The 20,175-nt window shown below is 42.8% G+C and overlaps 1 protein-coding gene across 5 annotated transcripts in view; it reads left to right on the top strand.

Annotated features, from left to right (window-relative positions):
* The window catches only part of Cfap70 (cilia and flagella associated protein 70), a 53,639-nt gene that overhangs the window by 20,348 nt on the left and 13,116 nt on the right, over positions 1 to 20,175 (top strand). For 3 of the 5 annotated variants that reach the window (XM_028758560.1, XM_028758564.1, XM_028758562.1), the window contains exons 9-19: positions 1,753 to 1,887; positions 4,832 to 4,999; positions 5,154 to 5,234; positions 6,120 to 6,211; positions 7,782 to 7,842; positions 8,025 to 8,219; positions 10,618 to 10,749; positions 14,958 to 15,083; positions 17,810 to 17,943; positions 18,063 to 18,178; positions 18,423 to 18,635. In XM_028758560.1, the coding sequence (XP_028614393.1) occupies positions 1,753 to 1,887; positions 4,832 to 4,999; positions 5,154 to 5,234; positions 6,120 to 6,211; positions 7,782 to 7,842; positions 8,025 to 8,219; positions 10,618 to 10,749; positions 14,958 to 15,083; positions 17,810 to 17,943; positions 18,063 to 18,178; positions 18,423 to 18,635 (1,453 nt within the window). Of the gene's footprint in view, positions 1 to 1,752; positions 1,888 to 4,831; positions 5,000 to 5,153; positions 5,235 to 6,119; positions 6,212 to 7,781; positions 7,843 to 8,024; positions 8,220 to 10,617; positions 10,750 to 14,957; positions 15,084 to 17,809; positions 17,944 to 18,062; positions 18,179 to 18,422; positions 18,636 to 18,774; positions 18,892 to 20,175 lie in introns of all 5 variants that reach the window. The other 2 variants (XM_028758561.1, XM_028758563.1) reach the window with 2 other exon arrangements.

Genomic DNA, 20,175 nt, shown 5'->3' with positions numbered 1-20,175 from the left:
GGGGAAGAAGGGGAGGGGGAGGGCTGTGTGGAGGAGCCTGCTCAGTGCACACACATCTGTGACTGAACATGTCCTTATGTAACATGGCGCTGTGTACTGTGAACCTATACAATGAAAATGGTTTGTGTTTGTTATGTTTATATGTTTATTTTCATTTTATGTGCATTAGTGTTTTGACTGTATGTATGTCTGTATTAGGGTATCAGATCCCCTAGGGCTGGAGGTAAAGGCAGTTGTGAGAGGTCATGTGGGTGCTGGGAACCCAAGTCCCCTGGAAGAGCAGACAGTGCTCTTAACAACTGTTCCTTCTTGTTGTTGTTGTTTTGCTTTTGAGACAGAATCTCTCTACATAGCTGGAATGAGTAGAATCTCTCTACATACCTGGCTGTCCTGGAACTCATTATGTAGACCAGGCTAGCCTCAAACTCACAGAGATCCTCCTGCTTCTGCCTCCAGAGTGCTGGGATTCAAGGCATGTGACACCATGCCTACCCTTGAAAATCCTTTTAAATGCTGGTTCTGTGTGTGATAGGCATGCATATGCGACTGTCTGTGTGTGTGTGGGGTGCACATGTGCATGAGTGCATGTGCACATGTGTGTATGTGTACCACATGTTTTCCTTGGTGCCCCCCACCTTGGGTTACAGCCAAGTCTCTCACCTTGGACTCAGAGTCCCTGACTTGGGCTGGTCTAGCTCGCTGGCCTGCTCTGAGAGCTCCTGTCCCAGCCTCCCCTGTGTTGGGATTCCAGTGGGTTTCTCCCCATGGTCAGCGTTTATGGGTGTGCTGGGATCCAGATTTCTGTCCTCACACTTGTGGGGCAACCACTGTGTCCTCTGAGCCACCCCCAAAAGAGTTTTTAAATAAGGAAGCCCTACTCTATCTGAAACGGATTAGTTACATCAGCATGTAACTATTTCCCTCTTTTATTATATATAGTATATATTAGCTGATATTCCTTAGATATCAAAGCCATGAAATGTTATGATGGAAACAAAGGATTTTTTCATCTTGCATCTGTTTTTATAGTAGGCACATTTAAAGAGATTACTTTTAAGCTTGGAATTGATAATTTCTCTAAAACTTGGTTTTTCCTTAGCATATTTTATGGCACAATGACATTTCAGTATGTTCATTAGAGGCACTGTCTCTTAGGAGTGAGAGTTTGGATGGAATCAGGAATCGCCAATATGAGGGCCTTAGTCTGTGGCAGGTGTCGCTGATTGGTGGAAGCACTCTGTGGAACCTGGATACATAGAGAGACCCTTTCTCAGCAAAGCATGACCTATCAGCTGAGAGGCTAAGCCAAAATATGCTAGTCAGAAGCCATAGTAAAGCTTTGGAAGGTTCTGCTCGTGTCACAGAACTCTCTGAAATACAGTTTGAGCCAGGCCATCTGATTATCTTAAATTTTGTTATTATCTTTTTTTACAAAATTTTACTGTTCTCCTAAGAAGCGATTTGCTGAAATGGATTTTTTGGTTGGATATTTATAATTTCAATTCAGTTGAATATATGTTGACTTGGCTACAGCCTTTATCCCTTTAACCCTGCTAATATGCATTGCCTGTGGCTGTTAAACCCACCCTGGAAATGATGCCAGGCCCCAAAGTGTCTGTCACTGAGCAAAGAGACACAGCTACTTGCTTAGCAGAGCTTGTTTCTAGAACAAGTCTTCGATCTCTAGTCTGACCTCCACACCATATGCCCCTTTGCTCTGTAGCTGTAACAGCTCTGCTCGTTTTCCCTCAGACCGAAGATGAAAACCAGCTTTCCTTTCATGGTGTGGCTTACATCAACATGGTCCCACTCCTGTATCCAGGAGTGAAGAGGATAAGGGGGGCTTTTCATGTGTACCCCTACCTGGATGGGACAGTCTTTGAAAAGGTAAGAAATTGCATAAGATGCATCCTCCTAATTTATCATCCGTATATGTATTTGATTGTGTCTTTAGCACTCAGGTCTTTGCAGTGACGTCTAGAACCAGTTAGTATATGGCATTCACCACTGTGTACTGTAAAGAGAGGTCCCTTTCGTTAATGCTGAGAGAAGCATTCATCTTTGGGTGATAAACATACATGATCAGACATCGTTTCAGTGCTATGTAAATTTAGTTCCTTTTTGACCTCCCCAGGCACTGGTTGCTAACTGAGTTTGCTGTATAGGCAGGGTTTCTTGTATGTAGCTCAGGCTGTTCTTGAACTTGCAACTTTTCTGCCTCTGTCTCCCAAGTACATGGGATTATAGGACTCGACCATGTTTTGTTTTGGGTTTTTTGTTTTTCTGGAGACAGAGTCCCATTGTGCCACCTTGGCTGTCCTGGAACTTGCCTCAAACTCACAAAGATCCATCTGCCTCTGCCTCCTAACTGCTGGGATTAAAGGTGTGCATCACCACGGCAGGCCTGAGTATGGTATTATTATTATTATGTATGAGTGCTCTGTTTGTATATACACATAAATGCCAGAAGAGGGCATCAGATCCCTTTTATAGATAACCACCATGTGGTTGCTGGGAATTGAAGTCAGGACCTCTGGAAGAGCAGTTAACTGTTAAGCTTTAACTGCTGAGCCATGTCACCAGACCCTATTTTATTATTTTCATTTGTGTTGGCAAGATGCTCAGAGAGTAGAGGCACTTTCAAGCAGGCCCGACAACCTGAATTTGATCCCCAGCTCCCACAAGATAACAGGGAAGCACTTCTCTTAAGAGTTATTTGCTCACAGACAGACACAAATAAAACCAATACAATTAAAGTTATTTATTTGTCTTTTTATTATTTAAAACAATCTTTAAATTTAAATATATTTGGCCATATTCTTCTCCTTCCCCAAGTCCTTACAAATCCTGTCCCTGTCCCCTGCCTACCCAACTTTAAGTTCTTTCCCAAAGACAAAACAAAACAGCAAACGCCAAATACAACTAGAAAACAAAATAAAACAACATCCAAACAAGAAAACAAAACAAAACAAACCCACCAAACTGTAACTAGATAAAAGCACACAAGAAACTGTGGAGTCCATTATAGTTGGTCAGCTAGTGCTGACCATGAGACCTGACCTGGAGTGGTTGCTATGTGACAGCTCAGTTGTTAACCCTCACCATAGTGGCCAAGTTTTCACTCACTCATTTGTTCATTCATTTAAAAAATATAACAAAATAAGATAAAACAAAAGCTATCACATCGAAGTTGGAAGGATAAATCAACAGAGGGGAAAGAGCCCAAGAGAAGAAGGCAGAAGAATCAGAGTGTCATTTGTTTACACACTTAGGTATCCCGTAAGAACACTGAACTGGAAGCCGTTATGTATGTGCATGTGCGTGTGAGTGTATGTGTATGTGTGTGTGCATGTGGGTGTGGGTGTGCGTGTGCGTGTGCGTGTGCTTGTGTATGTGTATATATGCATGCCCTGAGGACATGATGCAGACCCGTGCAAGCCCTGTGCATGCTGACTCAGTCTCTGTGAGTTCATGTGAGCTTTGCTGATGTTGCTGTAGAGGGCCTTGTTTTCTTGGTGACCCCCATCCCCTCTGGCTCTTACATACACTCTTTCTGCCTCCTCGTCTGCCAGGTTCCCTGAGCTCTGAGGAGAGGGATTTGATGGAGACATCTCATCTAGGGCAGAGCATTCCAAGGTCTCTCACTCTGTGGAATGTCTGATTGAGGCTCTCCGCATTTGTTCTCAGCTGCAGGAGAAGCTTCTCTGATGGTGGCTGATCAAGGCTGATCCATGAGGATAGCAGAAAGTCATTAGATTGATTTTATTACCATGTTTTTAGGGTTTTTTTTCTTTATGTGTTTAGATCAGTATTATTTGTTTTGACTCTAGGTCCTGGCTATCTAGTCTCTAGTTCTTGGTCACCTAGGAAATGTCAGGTATAGGTTTTATCTCAGGGAGCGGGCCTTATGTCCAGTCAGTTATTGGTTGGTTACTCCCACAAGCTGTGCTCCAGCGTTGCCCTGTGTATCTTTCAGACAGTTCGCCACTGTAGATTAAAGGGGTTTAAGTTATTTTAATGATAAATCCTTATAAGTTTGATATTTATTTATGCATTTATGCATTTATGTATTTATATATGTATGTATTTATTTATTTTTGGTTATTTTCTAGATAGGTTTTCTCTGTGTAACCTTGGCTGGCCTGGAACTCTCTCTGTAGACCAGACTGGCCTTGAACTCAGAGATTCGCCTTCCTCTGCCTTCCAAGTGCTGGGAATAAAGGTATGTGCATCACGCCTGGCTGATTTCTATTTTTAAAAAAGAGTCTGCTACTCGCTTGGTATGCAAATGGATGGTGGATCTTCCATAACTTTATTATTGAAAAATAACTATCTTTGTGATGATTGTATAATGTATTTTTATTGTTAAATTTTACAGGGGATTACTTTCCCCTAGAAAACATGACAAAAATTGACTGTGGTTTGAACTATACATACCAAGGTTTTATCGTGAGCTTTAAACTTGCCTTATTCTTCCAGTCATATTTGATAATAGTAATTAGGCAAATATTGTTTCTTTTGTAGAAATGAGTTATTTTACTTGAGGTAATTCAGAATTATATGTCAAAGAGGAAATCTTTCTGATGACTACAGTTATGACAGCAAAATCAAGTGCAGGTGCCAGGTCTCCTCCTACCATGCTACGTAACAGGGAGGCAGCTCATTTCCAGTGGCCACTTTATGTGCTCCATAAGGGAGGGGTTTAGTGAGGGTCTTCAGGTCTCCATTCTGGCGGCTGAAATGATCTGAAGAAGCTGTCCCCCCTGGGGGCGGGGCGGAAGATCCATTACCTATGACTCATTGTTCGATTGCTTTGCTTGTTTCTTTTCAGACAAAGTGCTTGTTCAGCTTATTCAGGGACACTGGGCACCATTTGGTTCACAACAATAAAGCAGGAGGACTTAACTCTCCACTGTCCAAACCTCTCTCCAAGAATCTGAAAGAAGAGAGACTAGGGAAAGAGAAGGACATAGAAGGACGGGCTCGGCTCGGAGAGTTGGTAGGCTCTTGAGACCATACGTACAGACGTTTGTACTCGTTTCCCATCTGAAGAATTGTATTGATGTATTTTGAGTCTTAACGTCCCCAGTACTATGAAGAACATGAAACAACCCACGTTTTGATGTTTTTGTTTGTTTGTTCGTTTGTTTCAGCAAGCACCTAGTATAAAATCGCAGAGCTCAGACACCCCTTTGGAAAGTGAAGCCCCCCTGAGCCACAATCTTGAAGGACAGGTAACTATATTCATCATTTCAGAAACTAAACTCGATTCTCCTGGACTTTGCCTGAGTAACACAGCTTTCATGGCTAACGCTAGAGGTGGGACATGAGTCACCACAAATGCTTGCTCATGCATAGTCTGCGACCTTGGGCAAGCTTGTTCACTGCGACCTCAAAGTGAGTTGGCACCAGATTGTTGTTAAGCTCCTTTCCAGAATCAAACTGGTTTAGTTTAGTTTTGTTTTTTTTTTCCAGACAGAGTTTCTCTGTGCAGAGAAAAGAGGAAAGAGTGGTGTGCATTTAAAATAGTTCCAAGAGCAAAATGAATGAGTTCACCAGGCATGGTGGTACACACTGGGGAGGCAGGAGGATCTCAAGTTCAAGGCTCTGGTCCACACAGAGTGCCAGGTCAACCAGGGCTACATAGTGATACTTTGTCTCAAAAAAAGAAAATAAGTAAATTTAAAAAAAAAAGTATGTTCAATGAGAGCCATTAGAGTAGAAATTTCAAGAACAGCCATGAAAATGCTTTCTTCCATGAGGTAACCTCTACTTCTACATACCTGTCAAATTATTACCCATGTAAAATATGTGACCCACAGAGATCACACCATATATGCAGGTTTTTTTTTTTCTGGTTTTTCGGAGACAGGGTTTCTCTGTGTAGCCCTGGCTGTCCTGGAACTCACTCTGTAGACCAGGCTGGCCTCGAACTCAGAAATCCGCCTGTCTCTGCCTCCCAAGTGCTGGGATTAAAGGCGTGCACCACCACTGCCTGGCCATATATGCAGTTTTATACACATATTTTTGCTCAGTATATTGTAAGTAGTACCTGATGTTACTAAAAATGTTTTGTCACTGCCTTTTTATGAGATTAACAAATAACTATGTCTTTGCAGCAATATATAGAAGCTGGGACATACATTGTCTTGGAGATCCAGCTGGACAAAGCCCTGGTTCCAAAGCGGATGCCAGAGGAACTGGCTAGAAGGTGCGGGGCACTTATTCTCCTGTTTGGTACAGTTTAGGAATGAGGAAGAGGCCACTTAGTTTGTCTCCCAAATGTAACCTCCCCTGTCCTGAGCAGCAGTGTTTAGTCTTTGCTACGGATAGAGTTTACTTCATTATTGTTTCTGCATTCCAAGTGTCATTACATTTTTTTCAGTTGACATGAGCAAGAAAGTATAAAACACCCAAATTCCTACTGTCTGGTGACAGTATTTTCACACCTTGCTGTCTGTCTGGGAGTCGCTTTAAGGCCATAGGCGACAACACTCATGCACATGCGTCACATATACATATATATAATTCTTGAAAACTGTTTTTACTGTACCATCACTGTGTTACGTGTTACTATTTCAGCAGTAATCTAAATTTGTTGGTACATAGTGGCTAAGTGACTAGGAGCACTTGGCTGCTCTCCCAGAGGACCCGAGTTTGGTTCCCAGCACCTACATGCTGTCTAACAACTGCTGTAACTCCGGTTCTAGGGCGTCTGGAGCTCTCTCCTGGCCTCTTCTGCACTCATTTGCATGTAGTGCATGTTTATCAATGGAGGCAAACCGCTCATACACATAGAATAAAAACAAGTAAATATTTATTTATTTATTTATTTAGGAGACAGACTTTCTCTGTGTAGCCTTGGCTGTCTTGGAACTCACTCTGTATCATAGCCTGCTTCTGCCTCCTAAGTGCTGGGATTAAAGTGTACGCTACCACCACATAGCTCAAACAAACAAATCTTTAAAACAAAAAAAAGTATTCTCTTAGAGCCTGATAGTGTTATTGTAATTTAACAATACAGTTGTAGCCAGACAGTGGTGGCGCACGCCTGTAATCCCAGCACTTGGGAGGCAGAGGCAGGCGGATTTCTGAGTTTGAGGCCAGCCTGGTCTACAGAGTGAGTTCCAGGACAGCCAGGGCTACACAGGGAAACCCTGTCTCGAAAAAACAAAACAAAACAAAATACAGTTGTATAAATTATGATTAAGAGCATTCATTTTGGGCTGGATGAGATAGCTCAGTGGTTAAGAGCACTGACTACTCTTCCAGAGGTCCTGAGTTCAATTCCCAGCAACCACATGGTGGCTCACAACCATCATGTGATGGGATTCGATGACCTCTTCTGGTGTGTCTGAAGACGGCTACAGTGTATTCATATAAATAAAAAATAAATAAATCTTAAAACAAAATAAAAACAAACAAAACCAAAAATCGTAGGTGGAAAGGAAACTTAGTTTTCCAAATCTGTGTACTTTCAGAAACACAGATATTCAGAAACACACAGATACAAATTATTTTCTAATCCTTAGTCCAGAGGCCATTTACCAATACTTTAAAAAAAAAAAAGCGTGAGGATAAAGCCAGGCTCAAATCAGTACCATCTTATATACTGTCCTAGGATTCAGATCTAGGGTTTTATGTGAGAAAACTCAAATCCTCAAATGCAGTAGAAAGATAGACCTCGGCTGTCCTCTACATGGACTCTGGGGAGATATGAAAGAACACAGGCCTGCAGATAATAAAGTTTTTGTTGTTTTTGTTGCTTTTTCCTGATACAGAGTCAAGGAAATGATACCCCCGAGGCCACCTCTCACCCGCCGGACAGGGGGAGCTCAGAAGGCAAGTGTTAATGCCAGGGCGAAACTGTGGGTAACAATGCATTTGAAGCCAACACAAACTCTTCGGTGTGGCTTCCTGAAGTGTGGCAGTGTGTGTGTGTATCCATTTGTGATCAGTGAATCCTGTACAGTGTGTTGAGGACTTCTAATCTGTTCCCTGCGGAACCTTGGTTGTTTTCCCAGGCTGTGAGTGATTACCACACGCAGATCAAGAGCATCTCTAGAGCCATTCTGAATGAATACCACCGCATGTTTGGGAAGCAAGGGACTAAACTGTTGAGTGACATAGACAACGAAACCATGGAGGAGCAGAAGTGCCAGCTCAACTATGAGCTCAACTGCTCTGGAAAGTACTTTGCTTTCAAAGAACAGCTCAAGGTGAAGCCTGCATTTCTTTTAAGTATTGTATCAGCCAGTGGCGCTCCTCCGCCACACACATGCTCAATAGTTTCTGCTCTGATTCTGCTCGGCTAGATGCTCTGGGACAGAATGTCAGAAAACAATCTACTTCTGCAGTCTCGGGATGCTATAGATTTATTCCAAATGAGAGCCTGTAAGACCCAAATCTTCATTTGAGACTGGGCTGGACTTGAGAGCAAACTTCACACCCTCCACTAGCAGAAATGATGTTCTTGACACTATAACGGATTCTCGTTATCTTTCACCTCTTTGTCTGCAGAGTAAGAGTTGTGAACTGGTGCTACACACTTGTAATGCTAGTTCTCAGCAGGTGGAGGATCAAGGCCAGCCTTAGCTACAGAACAAATCTGAGGCTAGCCTGGGCTCTGGGCTATGATGAGATCTTGTTCAAACCAAACCAAACAAACCTAGTCTTTTAAAATAGTAATGGCTAGTATTTATGTTCACAATGTTTTTTTGTTTTTGTTTTTGTTTTTGTTTTTTTAGTTTTGAGGATGAGTTATTTTTGAGCAATGAGATAATATTGGGATTATTATGAGTATTAATATGATGAAGATGTTTAGTATTTAACCTGACTTAGCGAGGGAAAAAAGAAACAGCAGCTGTCAGGCCATTCCCAACATGCTGAATTTACATATTCTTCTCCCCGTATCTGTGGCGTATGTGTTCTAAGATCCCCAGTAGATGTTCAGGGCTGTGAATAAGGAGCTGGAGAGATGGCTCAGCAGTTAAGAGCACTGGCTGCTCTCCAGAGGACCAGGTTTGCTCTCCAGCACTCTCATGGAGGCTCACAGTCATCTGTAACTGCAATCTCAGGGAACCTGATACCCTCTTCTGGCCTCTCTGGGCATCAGGCATACATGCACACAGACATATATACAGGCAGAACATCTATATACATAAAATAGAAATAAGTAAATAGCCTTAAACTGTGAATAACACTAAAGCTTGTATGTTTTCCTCTGTGTATGTTATCTATGATTTTTTTTCACTCAACAGAAGCACTTTATGGCTTCTCTTTGGTGTATCCAAACTGCTGGCATCATTCACTGCTGCTGCTATGGTGCCTTTATTCTGTTCAGTAGGGTCTGTTGAATATACTTGCTATGGTATGTTGGCTGTCAATCTGATAACATCATGTCCACTGAGTGCTTAGTGCTTGGTATCCTATACAGTATGAAATGTTAAGCAGAAGACACCTCAGAGCCAAGGAGTTGGATACAGTGTGAGACTTCTACATCTATCCAGATCACTGATCAACTTAAAGCTTATGAATTGTTCATTTATGGAATTTTCCACTTGTTTTCAAACTGGAATTGACCATGGATAATGGACTGCAGCTACAGCAAGACTACTGTATTTGTCTAATTTTTTGTTTTTTAAACAATGTCTGGCTGTACAACCTTGGCTGTCTTGAATTATGGCTCTCTCCTGGCTTTGCTCTCCTGGTGCTGGCTTTATAGGCATGGGCCACCACACACAGTTTTATGAAATTTCAACTGTCTATCTCTGTTTTCTTTGTTCAGCTTCTCAGTAACCATCTGAAGTATAATGGCAACACTGGAACTCTGTATTTACTTAACAAATAAGGAAACTGGAGTACCAAAATAGAATATATGATGCTAGCTGGTGGTGGTGCACACTTTTAATTCCAGCACTTGGAGGGTAAAGGCAGGAGGATTTCTGTAGGCCAGCCTGGTCTACAGAGGGAATTTCAGAATTTCAGGACAGTCAGAGCGAGAGGGAGAGTGAAAGCGAGAGCGAGAGCGAGAGAGGGGGGAGGGGTAACTTGTCCTCCCCCCCAAAACACAAGACAAAACAAAACATACAAGCAAAGAATACATGAAAGGGTACAGTGACAGTGTTTAAACCAGAATCCCATTCTCTAGCCTCTCAGACCTTTCTCCATGACACCGAATGGCTACTGGGAAAGACACAAGTCACAAACCTACTCTCAAGGTTTTTTCAGCTCCGTGACCCTCTTCACATGGTATGGGCGCTTTTCCTCTGTTAGTGATGTTGCAAAATCTCTAAAATAATTTCTTACAACCCAGGCTTGAGGCACATGTCTAGTGCTTGGGAGACAGAGGCAGGAAATGTGCGTTGAAGAGCACCATGGGCTACAAAGTATGCTCCAGGCCAGCCTGGGCTACATAGTGAGACTGTCATTAAATACATAAATCCATTCAGAACATGTTGACTGGGGACCTGTTAGCACTGAGAGCCTCACAGTTGACAGGGAAGTAACTGACCAACACTTGAGGTTCCGATGGGCCTGATATCAGAAGTCCTAAAGACCTGGGTGTCAGTACACTGCTGAACCGCAGCATCAGACGGGAATGTGTATGTCTTGCAGCATGCTGTGGTAAAGATTGTGAGAGAGAAATACTTGAAGACGACAGCATTCGAAAGCCAGGAGGAACTGCAGACATTTATCAGTGAGCTTTATGTGTTCTTGGTAGATCAAATGCATGTGGCCCTGAACCAGGTAGGTGTTTACAGCTGAGAGCCCACCCCCTCAGAGGGCAGCAGGGATTCTTTCTAAACATTCCTTCCTTCCTTTGCTCATTGTCTTCCTTTATTCAACAAACACAATGAAGTAGTCTGTTCTGTACAGACAGTCCATTTGGAGGAGAAGGAACATAATTTTTCAGTTTCCTAGAAAAATTAGTTCTCCAGCTTTAAAGAATGTGACACAGGACTGGAGAGACGGCTCAGTGGTTAAGAGGACTGGTTGCTCTTCCAGAGGACACAAGTTTGATCCCTGCATCCACATGGTGGCTCATAATTGTCTGCACCCTCATCTGGCCTCAGACTAGACATGCATGCACTAACACACACACACACACACACACACACACACACACACACACATACACACACACACACACACAAACACACACATACACACAAGAAGAATAAAGGGTTTCTTTATATAGCCCTGGCTGTCCTGGAACTCACTCTGTAGACCAGGCTGGCCTCGAACTCAGAAATCTGCCTGCCTCTGCCTCCCAAGTGCTGGGATTAAAGGCGTGCGCCACCACCGCCCGGCCAGAATAAAAGATTTTTAATGTGACAGGATTGTTAAATAAAAACTATGGAAATCATGAAATGAAACATTTTCTGAATATGCACAAGTCTCAATTTTTCTTCAGGGTAATAAAAATAAGGGAAAAACGTATCTTTGGATATTTGAAAACTCATGTTTGAATTGCTACTGTAAAGATGATGGTAGCAATTAAAATTTATTTATTTTATGTATGTGAGTACATTGTCACTCTCTTTAGACACTCCTGAAGAGGGCATCAGATCCCATTACAGATAGTTGTGAGCCACTATATGGTTGCTAGGAATTGAACTCAGGACCTTGGGAAGAGCAGACAGTTCTCTTAACTGCTGAGCCATCTCTCCAAACCCCTGCCTTTAAATTTTTAAATTTCATTTTCATATATTTTGTGTGTCACAGTGTATTTGTCGAGGTCCCTCCTTCCCCGGGGCCAGATTTAAGTCGTTAGGATCGGCAGCAGATCCCTTTACCCACAGCCCCCTTGCCAGCTCAGAGCGTGCGTCTTAGTGACTGACGTTGCTTTGTACTCACGAGTCTGTCCGTGTGTGCACACTTGCATCTCGCCTGCTTTTCTGCATTCTTGCTTGTAGTCAACTGTTACTTGGTGTAACAGCCAAGCCACCTCACAGCCTCTGTCTGTCTTCTTTTCTCTTTCCTCGCTGCAGTCTTTCTTTCCTGACCTTCCCTTACATGCATCAGTCTTCTTGGAATAGGTAAGCCAGGATAGCATGATGCTATAGGGTTAGGGCAATCCTGCTTGGAAGTGGGTGTGGGTGGCATGTATGATTTGTTTGGAAAGCTCTTGACAGTTGAGATGCAACTGTTTGCCACCTTCCATCCCTGAGAACTTTTGTCTAGAAGAGGAGTCAGGCTTGAGACACAGATGAGGTAGATCCTTTGATAGAGGCATGTCTCTACAGGGGCAGGCCAGAGCTTTGTGCAGTGCTGGGACCTTTCAGGAAAGGCTTCATAAAAGATCTGGGCCTTGAGCTGGGCCTTCGAAGCTGTAAACATCTCCAGGTGAATGTTTCAGAGCATTGAGTCACAAGGTACACCACAAGGCTTAGGAGCTCAAGAACGTGATAAATACGTTTCTGTAGAGGCCACAGAGTTCAGGAGCAGAGACTGAAGTTATGTACGGTCGGAGAATCAGGACTTGAAGCTGGGGACCCATTCCTGATGAGAGCTTTGGGAGGGTGGAGGAAAGGCCTTGAGTGCTTCACAAAGAAAAATTCCAGGGTTGGAGGAATAGCTAAGCAACTGTAGAGAGCTCTGGATGCTCTTCCAGAGGACCTGGGTTCAATTCCTAGCACCTACATGGTGGTTAACAACCATCCATAATTCCAGTTCCAGGTGAATCTGACACCCTCTTCTGGTATCCATGGACACCAGGCATACACATAGTACACAGATATGAGCAGGCAAAACATCCACTCACATAAATTATTTTTTTAATTTAAAATTTTCCCCCTTTTCCCTATGAACAGGAATTAATTCAATTACTCACACTGAGATATAGTTTGATTAGATTAATATTTTTACAGAAAATAACTCTCATTGTAGTTACAGAAGCTAGACTTGAGGTAACTCTGGTGATATGTCTGGTTATTACATACTCAGGGAAGAAGAGTCAAGGATCCTTTTTTAAAGTATTTATTTTCATTTTACATGTGTAGGTGTTTTACCTGCACATATGTATCTATTATGTGCATGCAGTGCCCACAGAGGCCAGCAGAGGGCATCAGGTCCCCTTAAACTGTGTCATAGGTGGTTGTGAGCTGCAGCCATGTGGGTGCTGGGAACTGAATCCACGTCCTGTGCTAGAGCAGCCAGTGCTCTTATCCTCAGAGCCATCTCTCCAGGCCTGAGCCAAGTGTTCTTAAGCTTAGGGCCTGGTGACTGAGCATTGGTGGCCAAGGAACAGAGCAAGAGTAGATGTGGGGATGCAGGTTATACTGGGTTTATTTTTGAACATCAGCACTGGTGGGTCTTTGCTTAAGAGAGAGCAGTTTGACCTAGAGATGAGGTTTGAGGAGCCATGTGACCAGAGACACAACCGCCTGAAAAAAATATGAGGAAAGACCGGGGGCTCTGGTAGCAGATGCCTAGGAAGTACGAGTGAAGGGATGGGTGAGCAGAAGAAATGGCAAGGGGGACAAATGAAGCTGTTCAGGAAGCAGGGGAGTGTGGGGTTGCCGGAGCCAAGGAGAAAGCATTAAAAAGAAAACAGATGTACATTGTCCAATACTTAGGAATTCAAGAAAAACAAATCTGGGGAATTTTGTTGGATCTGACAATAAGGAGATTATTGTCAAACTTTCCATGGGAATTTTCATTTACACTGGAAAGATTCAAACTAAAATTAACTGAGTAGTAAATATATCGATAGGAAATAATGTACATTCAAGAAGTTGGACAAAGAAACATAGAATCTAGAAATTACAGGACTGCTCTCTTTAAGGCGAGCGCTTAAATGGGCTGGTAAATGAAGTGGGCAAAGTGGAAAAGTTAAAACCAAGTGAGTCCTGGGCGTGGTGACTCCAGCACCCATGAGGCTGAATGAGGCAGGGGGATAGCCATGCATGGAGGCCAGCTTGGGCTTCATAGTGAGTTCTAGGCTTGCCTGGGCTACATTGTTCTTTTCGGACTATCATGGGCGAGAGTGTGAGAGCCTGTCTCAAAGAAAGCAAACAAGAAAATGAAGTAAAGGGAGGACGTACAGTGAGAAAGCCCTAGGTGGACAACCGAGGGAACCAGGGCTTGAGGTGGAAAGGTTAGCCTTAAAAAGGAGGAAAGAAACCTTGGGTGACTCTCCATCTGAGATCACAAGGACAGAGCACGGGTAGAAACAGCTTAAATGAGGAGCTAACAGTTGAGGGGTTAGTAGCTAGGGAGATGGCTCAGCAGTTAAGAGCACTGATTATTTTTTCAGAGGACCTGGTTTCCGTTCCCAGTACCCACATGGCAGCTCACAATTGTCCCTAACCCTCACACAGAGAAGTGTGCAAAACACCAATATACATAATATTTTTTAAAGCTTATTAAAAAGAAAATAGTTTATTAAAAATGTTGAGGGTTTAGACTGGGACTATAGCTCAGTTAGAGCATTTCTCAGGCTTATGTGAGGTCCTAGACTGCTCCGGTACATTTGAGAAATTAAGGGTTGCTTGCCTAATGCCTCTCTTTCTTTCTTTTGACAATGTTTCAAATAATCTAGGCTAGCTCTGAACTTGCTATGTAGCCAAGGATGGCCTTGAACGGATCCTTCTGCCTCCATCTCCCAAGTGCCTACTATGGTTAGCCTTTCTATTACCTCTATGAAAGAAATCGTTATTGAAACAATGGAACCTGGCCCTGTAGCTGCAGGAATGAAATACCAGTTGCTCTGGAGGCTGAGGCAGGAGGATTGAAAGGTAAAGGCCTGCATGGTCTATAGAGGGAATTCAGGACAAGCTCACTCCTTCCATTATACATGAATGTGCTCACGCACATGCACACACACACACACACACTTGCGCGCACACACACACACTTCATTTATGTTATGACTGGATCTCATATCCAGTTTATTTTATAAACATTTCCACATGTAATTGTTTATTTTGTTTGTTTATGATCTCAATGACAAGGCCATCCCGGATGATGTTCCAAGCACCACCTCAACGATTCAGACAAGCAGCAATCAGCTTCGACTCTTTGCCTTTGAGGCAGAAGTCAACGAGAACTTTGAAATGGCAGCAGTGTATTATGAAGAGGTAACCAGACGTCTCAGTGATTGTTGTTGTTATTTGTGAATCTGTGTAAAATTATGTTTTTTTTGTTTGTGTGTTTATAGAGTTGTTTAATTGGTTTTGGTTTTAGGAGACAGAGTTTTTCTGTGTATCCCTGGCTGTCCTGGACTTACTCTGTAGACCAGGCTGGCCTCGAACTCAAAGAGATCTGCCAGCCTCTGCCTCCTGAGTGTTACGATTAAAGGTGTGTGTCATCGCCACCCATTAAATTGTAGGATTTTATTAAATTTAAACTTGATCAGTCAAACTGTAGACACAGATCAGTAGGACAGAGAGACCAAACCCATGCCCGTATGAATAAGATCATTTGATTTTTGGTTTTGGTTTTGTTATTTATTTATCTTTTTCTTTTTTGGAGACAGGGTCTTGTGTATCCCAGGCTGACCTTAAAATCATTACATAGCCAAGGGCAAACTTGAACTTCTCTTCTTCCTCTCTTCCTTTCTCCAATGTTAAGATCATAGCAGCACCCACAGCCCTCCCAGTTCATGGAGTATTGTGACCCTACAGGAGACCTTGAGCGTGCTAGGCACATACTTGAGACAAGGTGTTTCCCTGTATCTCAAGCTGGCCTTATGAGGTCTTCCTGTTTCAACTGCCTGAGTTCTACAATTAGAGAAATAAGCCATGTGTCCAACAGATCACTTGACTATTTTTTTTTAGTTTGTTTTTATTGTTTTGTGTCTAAAGTCTCCACGTGAGCATGTGCACCATGTACATGCCTCGTGCCTGTGGAGGCCAGCAGAGGGCGTCAGATCTCTTAGGACTGGAGTTACAAATAGTTGAAAGCCACCACAGGGGTGGTGTGATTCAACCTGGGTCTTCTCCACCTTATATATCGTGGCAGGCTCTCTCTCATTTGAACCCAGAGCTAACCAATCTGGCTAGTCTAGCTGGTCAGCTTGCTCTGGGGCTCAGGGTGTGCAGTCCCCTGTCTCTCACACTGAGATTACAGACAGGCTACTACACCTACCTGGCTTTTCCTTGGGTGCTAGGGATCTGAACTCTGGTCCTCACATTTGCATAAGTGCCATCTCCCCAGCACCCAGGGCATTAGACATTTGATGAAGTTGTAGAATAAATTCAATGGATAAATGAGTTGTTTCAACACATAGTACTAGAACAGCTGGCCATCCACATGCAAAATGAATGAGCCTTGACCTGACTTTAAACATTTTGCAAAAATCAATGGTGACTGCATAACAAATGTAAATGTAAAACATGGAACTCTCATAAGAAATCTTTGACCAAGTGCTGTGTGGAGAGTTCCTTGGCAGACAACCAGAGGACAGAAGGCGACAGGGAAAAGTGATGTCTGCCATCCCAGTACCAGAAAGTAGAGGCAGGAAGATTGCCATGAATTGGAAGCCAGTGTGGGATGCATAACAAGTTCCAGGCTTGTCAGGGCTATGGAAGTACAGAGCAGGAGAAATTATTTATAGAACATATTTTTTTCAAGCAACTTGTACCCAAAATTTAAGACTCAAAAGTGGCACACCCCTTTAATCCTAGTACTCAGGAGGCAGAGGCAGATGGATCTCTGAGATGGAGGCCAGCCTGATCTACAGTGAGTTTCAGGACAGCCAGAGCTACATAGTGAGATCCTGTCATGGAAACGCCAAACCAAACTAAAAGGTTCAATGCAACATTTTTGTAAAACTATTTAGCATCTATTTTATTCTCTTTTTAATGTTTAATTACTTTGGTTATACCTAAGAGTGGAATTGCTGGCTGTACAGTGATTCTATGTTTAACTTTTTAAGGATTTCTGTTGGGATGTTGATGGATTGCCCTGTGTGTAGGTTACTCTGGACAGCGTTGACATCTTAACAACACTAAATCTTCCCTTCCTAACCTGAACTCGGGGTAGCTTTCCATTTATTCATGTTTTCTTTAATTTCTTTTGTCTTTTTCTTTTCCTTTTTTGGGGGGTGGGGTGGTTTTTAGGTTTGGGAGACAGGGTTTCTTTTGTAGCCCTGGTTTGTCCTGAAACTCATTCTGTAGAGCAGGCTGGCTTTGAACTCAGAGAGATCTGCCTGCCACTGCCTCCCAAGTGCTGGGTTTAAAGACATCAGCTACTATACTTGGATAATTTTGTAGTTTTCATTTACATGAATCATCCTTTTTCTTGGATTTATAGATAATTGTGTGTACTTGCCATCTCAAGATTATGATAACAATTATTACCTATGGCTGACACAATAAAGAGAGTCTTTAGTTCCTAAGGTATTGGTTGACTTTAGGAATAAATCTCTTGGGGATTTGATTTTTAAGTCATGTCAGCAATTATATACTCAAAGCTAGAACGGTACTTTAGGATCTGGGTCCTGTGTAAGCAAAAGAAAAATGGCATTTTTGGCTTTCATAGAAAGTATGATACCGGGGCTGGAGGGATGGCTCAGTGGTTAAGAGCACTGACTGACTGCTCTTCCAGAGGTCCTGAGTTCAATTCCCAGCAACCACACGGTGGCTCATAACCATCTATAGTGAGATCTGGTGCCCTCTTCTGATGTGTCTGAAGACAGCTACAGTTTACTCATATACATACATAAATAAATAAATAAATAAATCTTTTTTTTTTTTTTAAAAAGAAAGTATGATACCTATGGAACATTTTCTGTGTTATATGCACAAAAAGTAGGGTGTAGTATTGCAATAACCCTGTCCCTCCCAATGCTGTGTGTATCTAGAGGTTGGTTCGGGAGCCCCAGAACCTGGAAAACTGGCTGGATTATGGTGCTTTCTGCCTCCTCACTGAAGACAACATCAAAGCGCAGGAGTGCTTCCGGAAAGCCCTTTCTCTGAATGAAAGTCATATTCACAGGTATAGGAAGAGGAGAGATGGGTGAGATGCAGCAGATAAACTGCAACTCAAACTTGTCTTTGATCCACTGAAGCAACACGGGACCAGAGTGCTAACTATGTGAGTGGGTCTCTTCTCAGCTTGCTGCTGTGTGGTGTCCTGGCTGTCCTGTTGGAGAACTATGAGCAAGCAGAAATTTTCTTTGAGGATGCTACATGCTTGGAACCTACTAATGTTATTGCCTGGACTTTACTCGGTATGCTGTTTCCCTGTGACGCGTATGTGGGTGTGGCTGTGGGTGTGGCTGTTTCCCTGTGACGTGGATGTGGGATGGGGAAACCCCATTGCTAGATTCCCCTTTTCCCTATTTACTCTAGTGACTGAGGATGTGGTTTTTAAACTCGAGTAAAACAAACGTGGCAGAGAGAAATTAAATGTACCCATTCTTCATCTATGATGGTGGGAGTCAGCCCTTTATTTCGGCTTCTTTATTTCTTCAGGATTGTTCTATGAGATTCAGAATAATGATATTCGAATGGAAATGGCATTTCATGAGGCCTTCAAACAGCTTCAGGCACGAACCCTCCAAACAAAACTAAAGAGCTCCGCGACCATAGAGAACAGTGAAGAAGGAGTGAAAGTAGAGCCCAGTTTTGGCCCTTGGGGAGTCATACAGGAATCCTCCACAGCCATCAAATCGGACGGCCTCTCAGGTGGGAGTGGCCCGTGGAGATGGGGAAGTGGACACTGGAAACTTACTTGGCCTAAGGGATAGGACCTGGTACTAAGTAGGCACCACGTCAGTATTTGTCCAACAAATACTGACACTTTTAGCTATTTCAGCAATATCAGGAGAAATACCTCATATATTAATAACTCATCACCTGAGACCTGGTCTGAAGTGTCTGTTGATACTGATTTTCATATCATATAGAATTTACTCCCTCCATAAATATTCCTTAAAAACAAGTACTGTTCTGAATACATTAAAAAGTGTCTCTTCTCTCCTTTTCTCCCCACCATGTAATTTTTAGGTGCATGTATTCATCCACCCTGTTTTCCCTCCCCCGATCTCTGTTCCTGCATATTAAAGATTTTAGGGGGATTTTTTTTTATTTTATAAGTATGTATAAGAGTGTGTGGCTCATGAGTTTGTGCATCACATGCAGCAGGCCTCCACAGAGTTCAGATGCCCCGGGACTGAGTTACAGACCACTGGCTGCTGACAGATGTGGGTGCCGGGAATTAAACTTGGGTCCTCTGCAAGAGTAGGAAGTGGTCACAGTCATTGAGCCTTCTCTCCAGCTGCTTTCCATGTATTTTAGGAAATCAGTCACTCTGATATGTTTTTTAATATGTGTCTTTGCTTGTGTATTTCTTGCACATGCATGCATTGTTATTCTGTAGACATACAAATGTTAAGGTTGCCTGAGAAATTTTCAGTTGAAATTTCATCAGCTGCACACATGTGAGGTCACGTTAGTGAGTGTCGATAGAACACAATGGAGACAATGACATGCTCAGGCCCCTCGTGACGCCTTCCATCTGCCCCTAGGTAACCACTGATCTGCACTCACTATGGAGGAATTTGCATTTTAAAAATTTGAAGTTGCATCTATTGCTTGCTTCACTTGGGTCGGAAGGCATATGTGCATTGGCACTCATGGTGGTCAGAGGACAGCCTTGGGGAGTCAGAGCTCTGTCCTAGCACCATGCGGGCTCCCAGGATAGAACTCAGGCCTTCAGGCTTGTGCTAGGCACTTTTACCTGCTGAGCCATATGAGCAGCCCAAATTTGTGGGTTTTTAAGTTTTAGAATTCTAGAAATAGTCTAGACTACGTTTAGAGTTAAATGGAATGTGCTTTTTTTTTGGTCTGATCTTTTTTTTTTTTAATTGAGATTTATCCATGGTGTGCTGATTGTACCAGCTACCTATCTATGCTGCCACACTGCACCTTAGTGTAGAGAGAGCACCCCACGCTCATCTCTGTTCACTTGTTGCTTCATGTTTGGTTGTTTTCATGTTGAGACCATTGAGTTTAAGCTACTGATGGCATTAGGTCCAGATTTTTGCATGGATAGACTCATTTTTCTCCTGTAAACACCTAGGAATTCACCAGCTGAGACTATGGACTATTTAGTGATATGGTTTTTATTTTCTAAATATTTTGAGGTTTCTCCATATATCCTTGCCTTTTATTTATAACATAATCTCATTGTGGCTAGAAATTAAATTTTCTCTAAGTGGAACCC

The sequence above is a fragment of the Grammomys surdaster genome, unplaced genomic scaffold, assembly GCF_004785775.1.
Source record: "Grammomys surdaster isolate TR1022 unplaced genomic scaffold, NIH_TR_1.0 126198, whole genome shotgun sequence".
Lineage (NCBI taxonomy): Eukaryota > Metazoa > Chordata > Mammalia > Rodentia > Muridae > Grammomys > Grammomys surdaster.
This window is presented reverse-complemented; position numbering and strand designations above follow the sequence as displayed.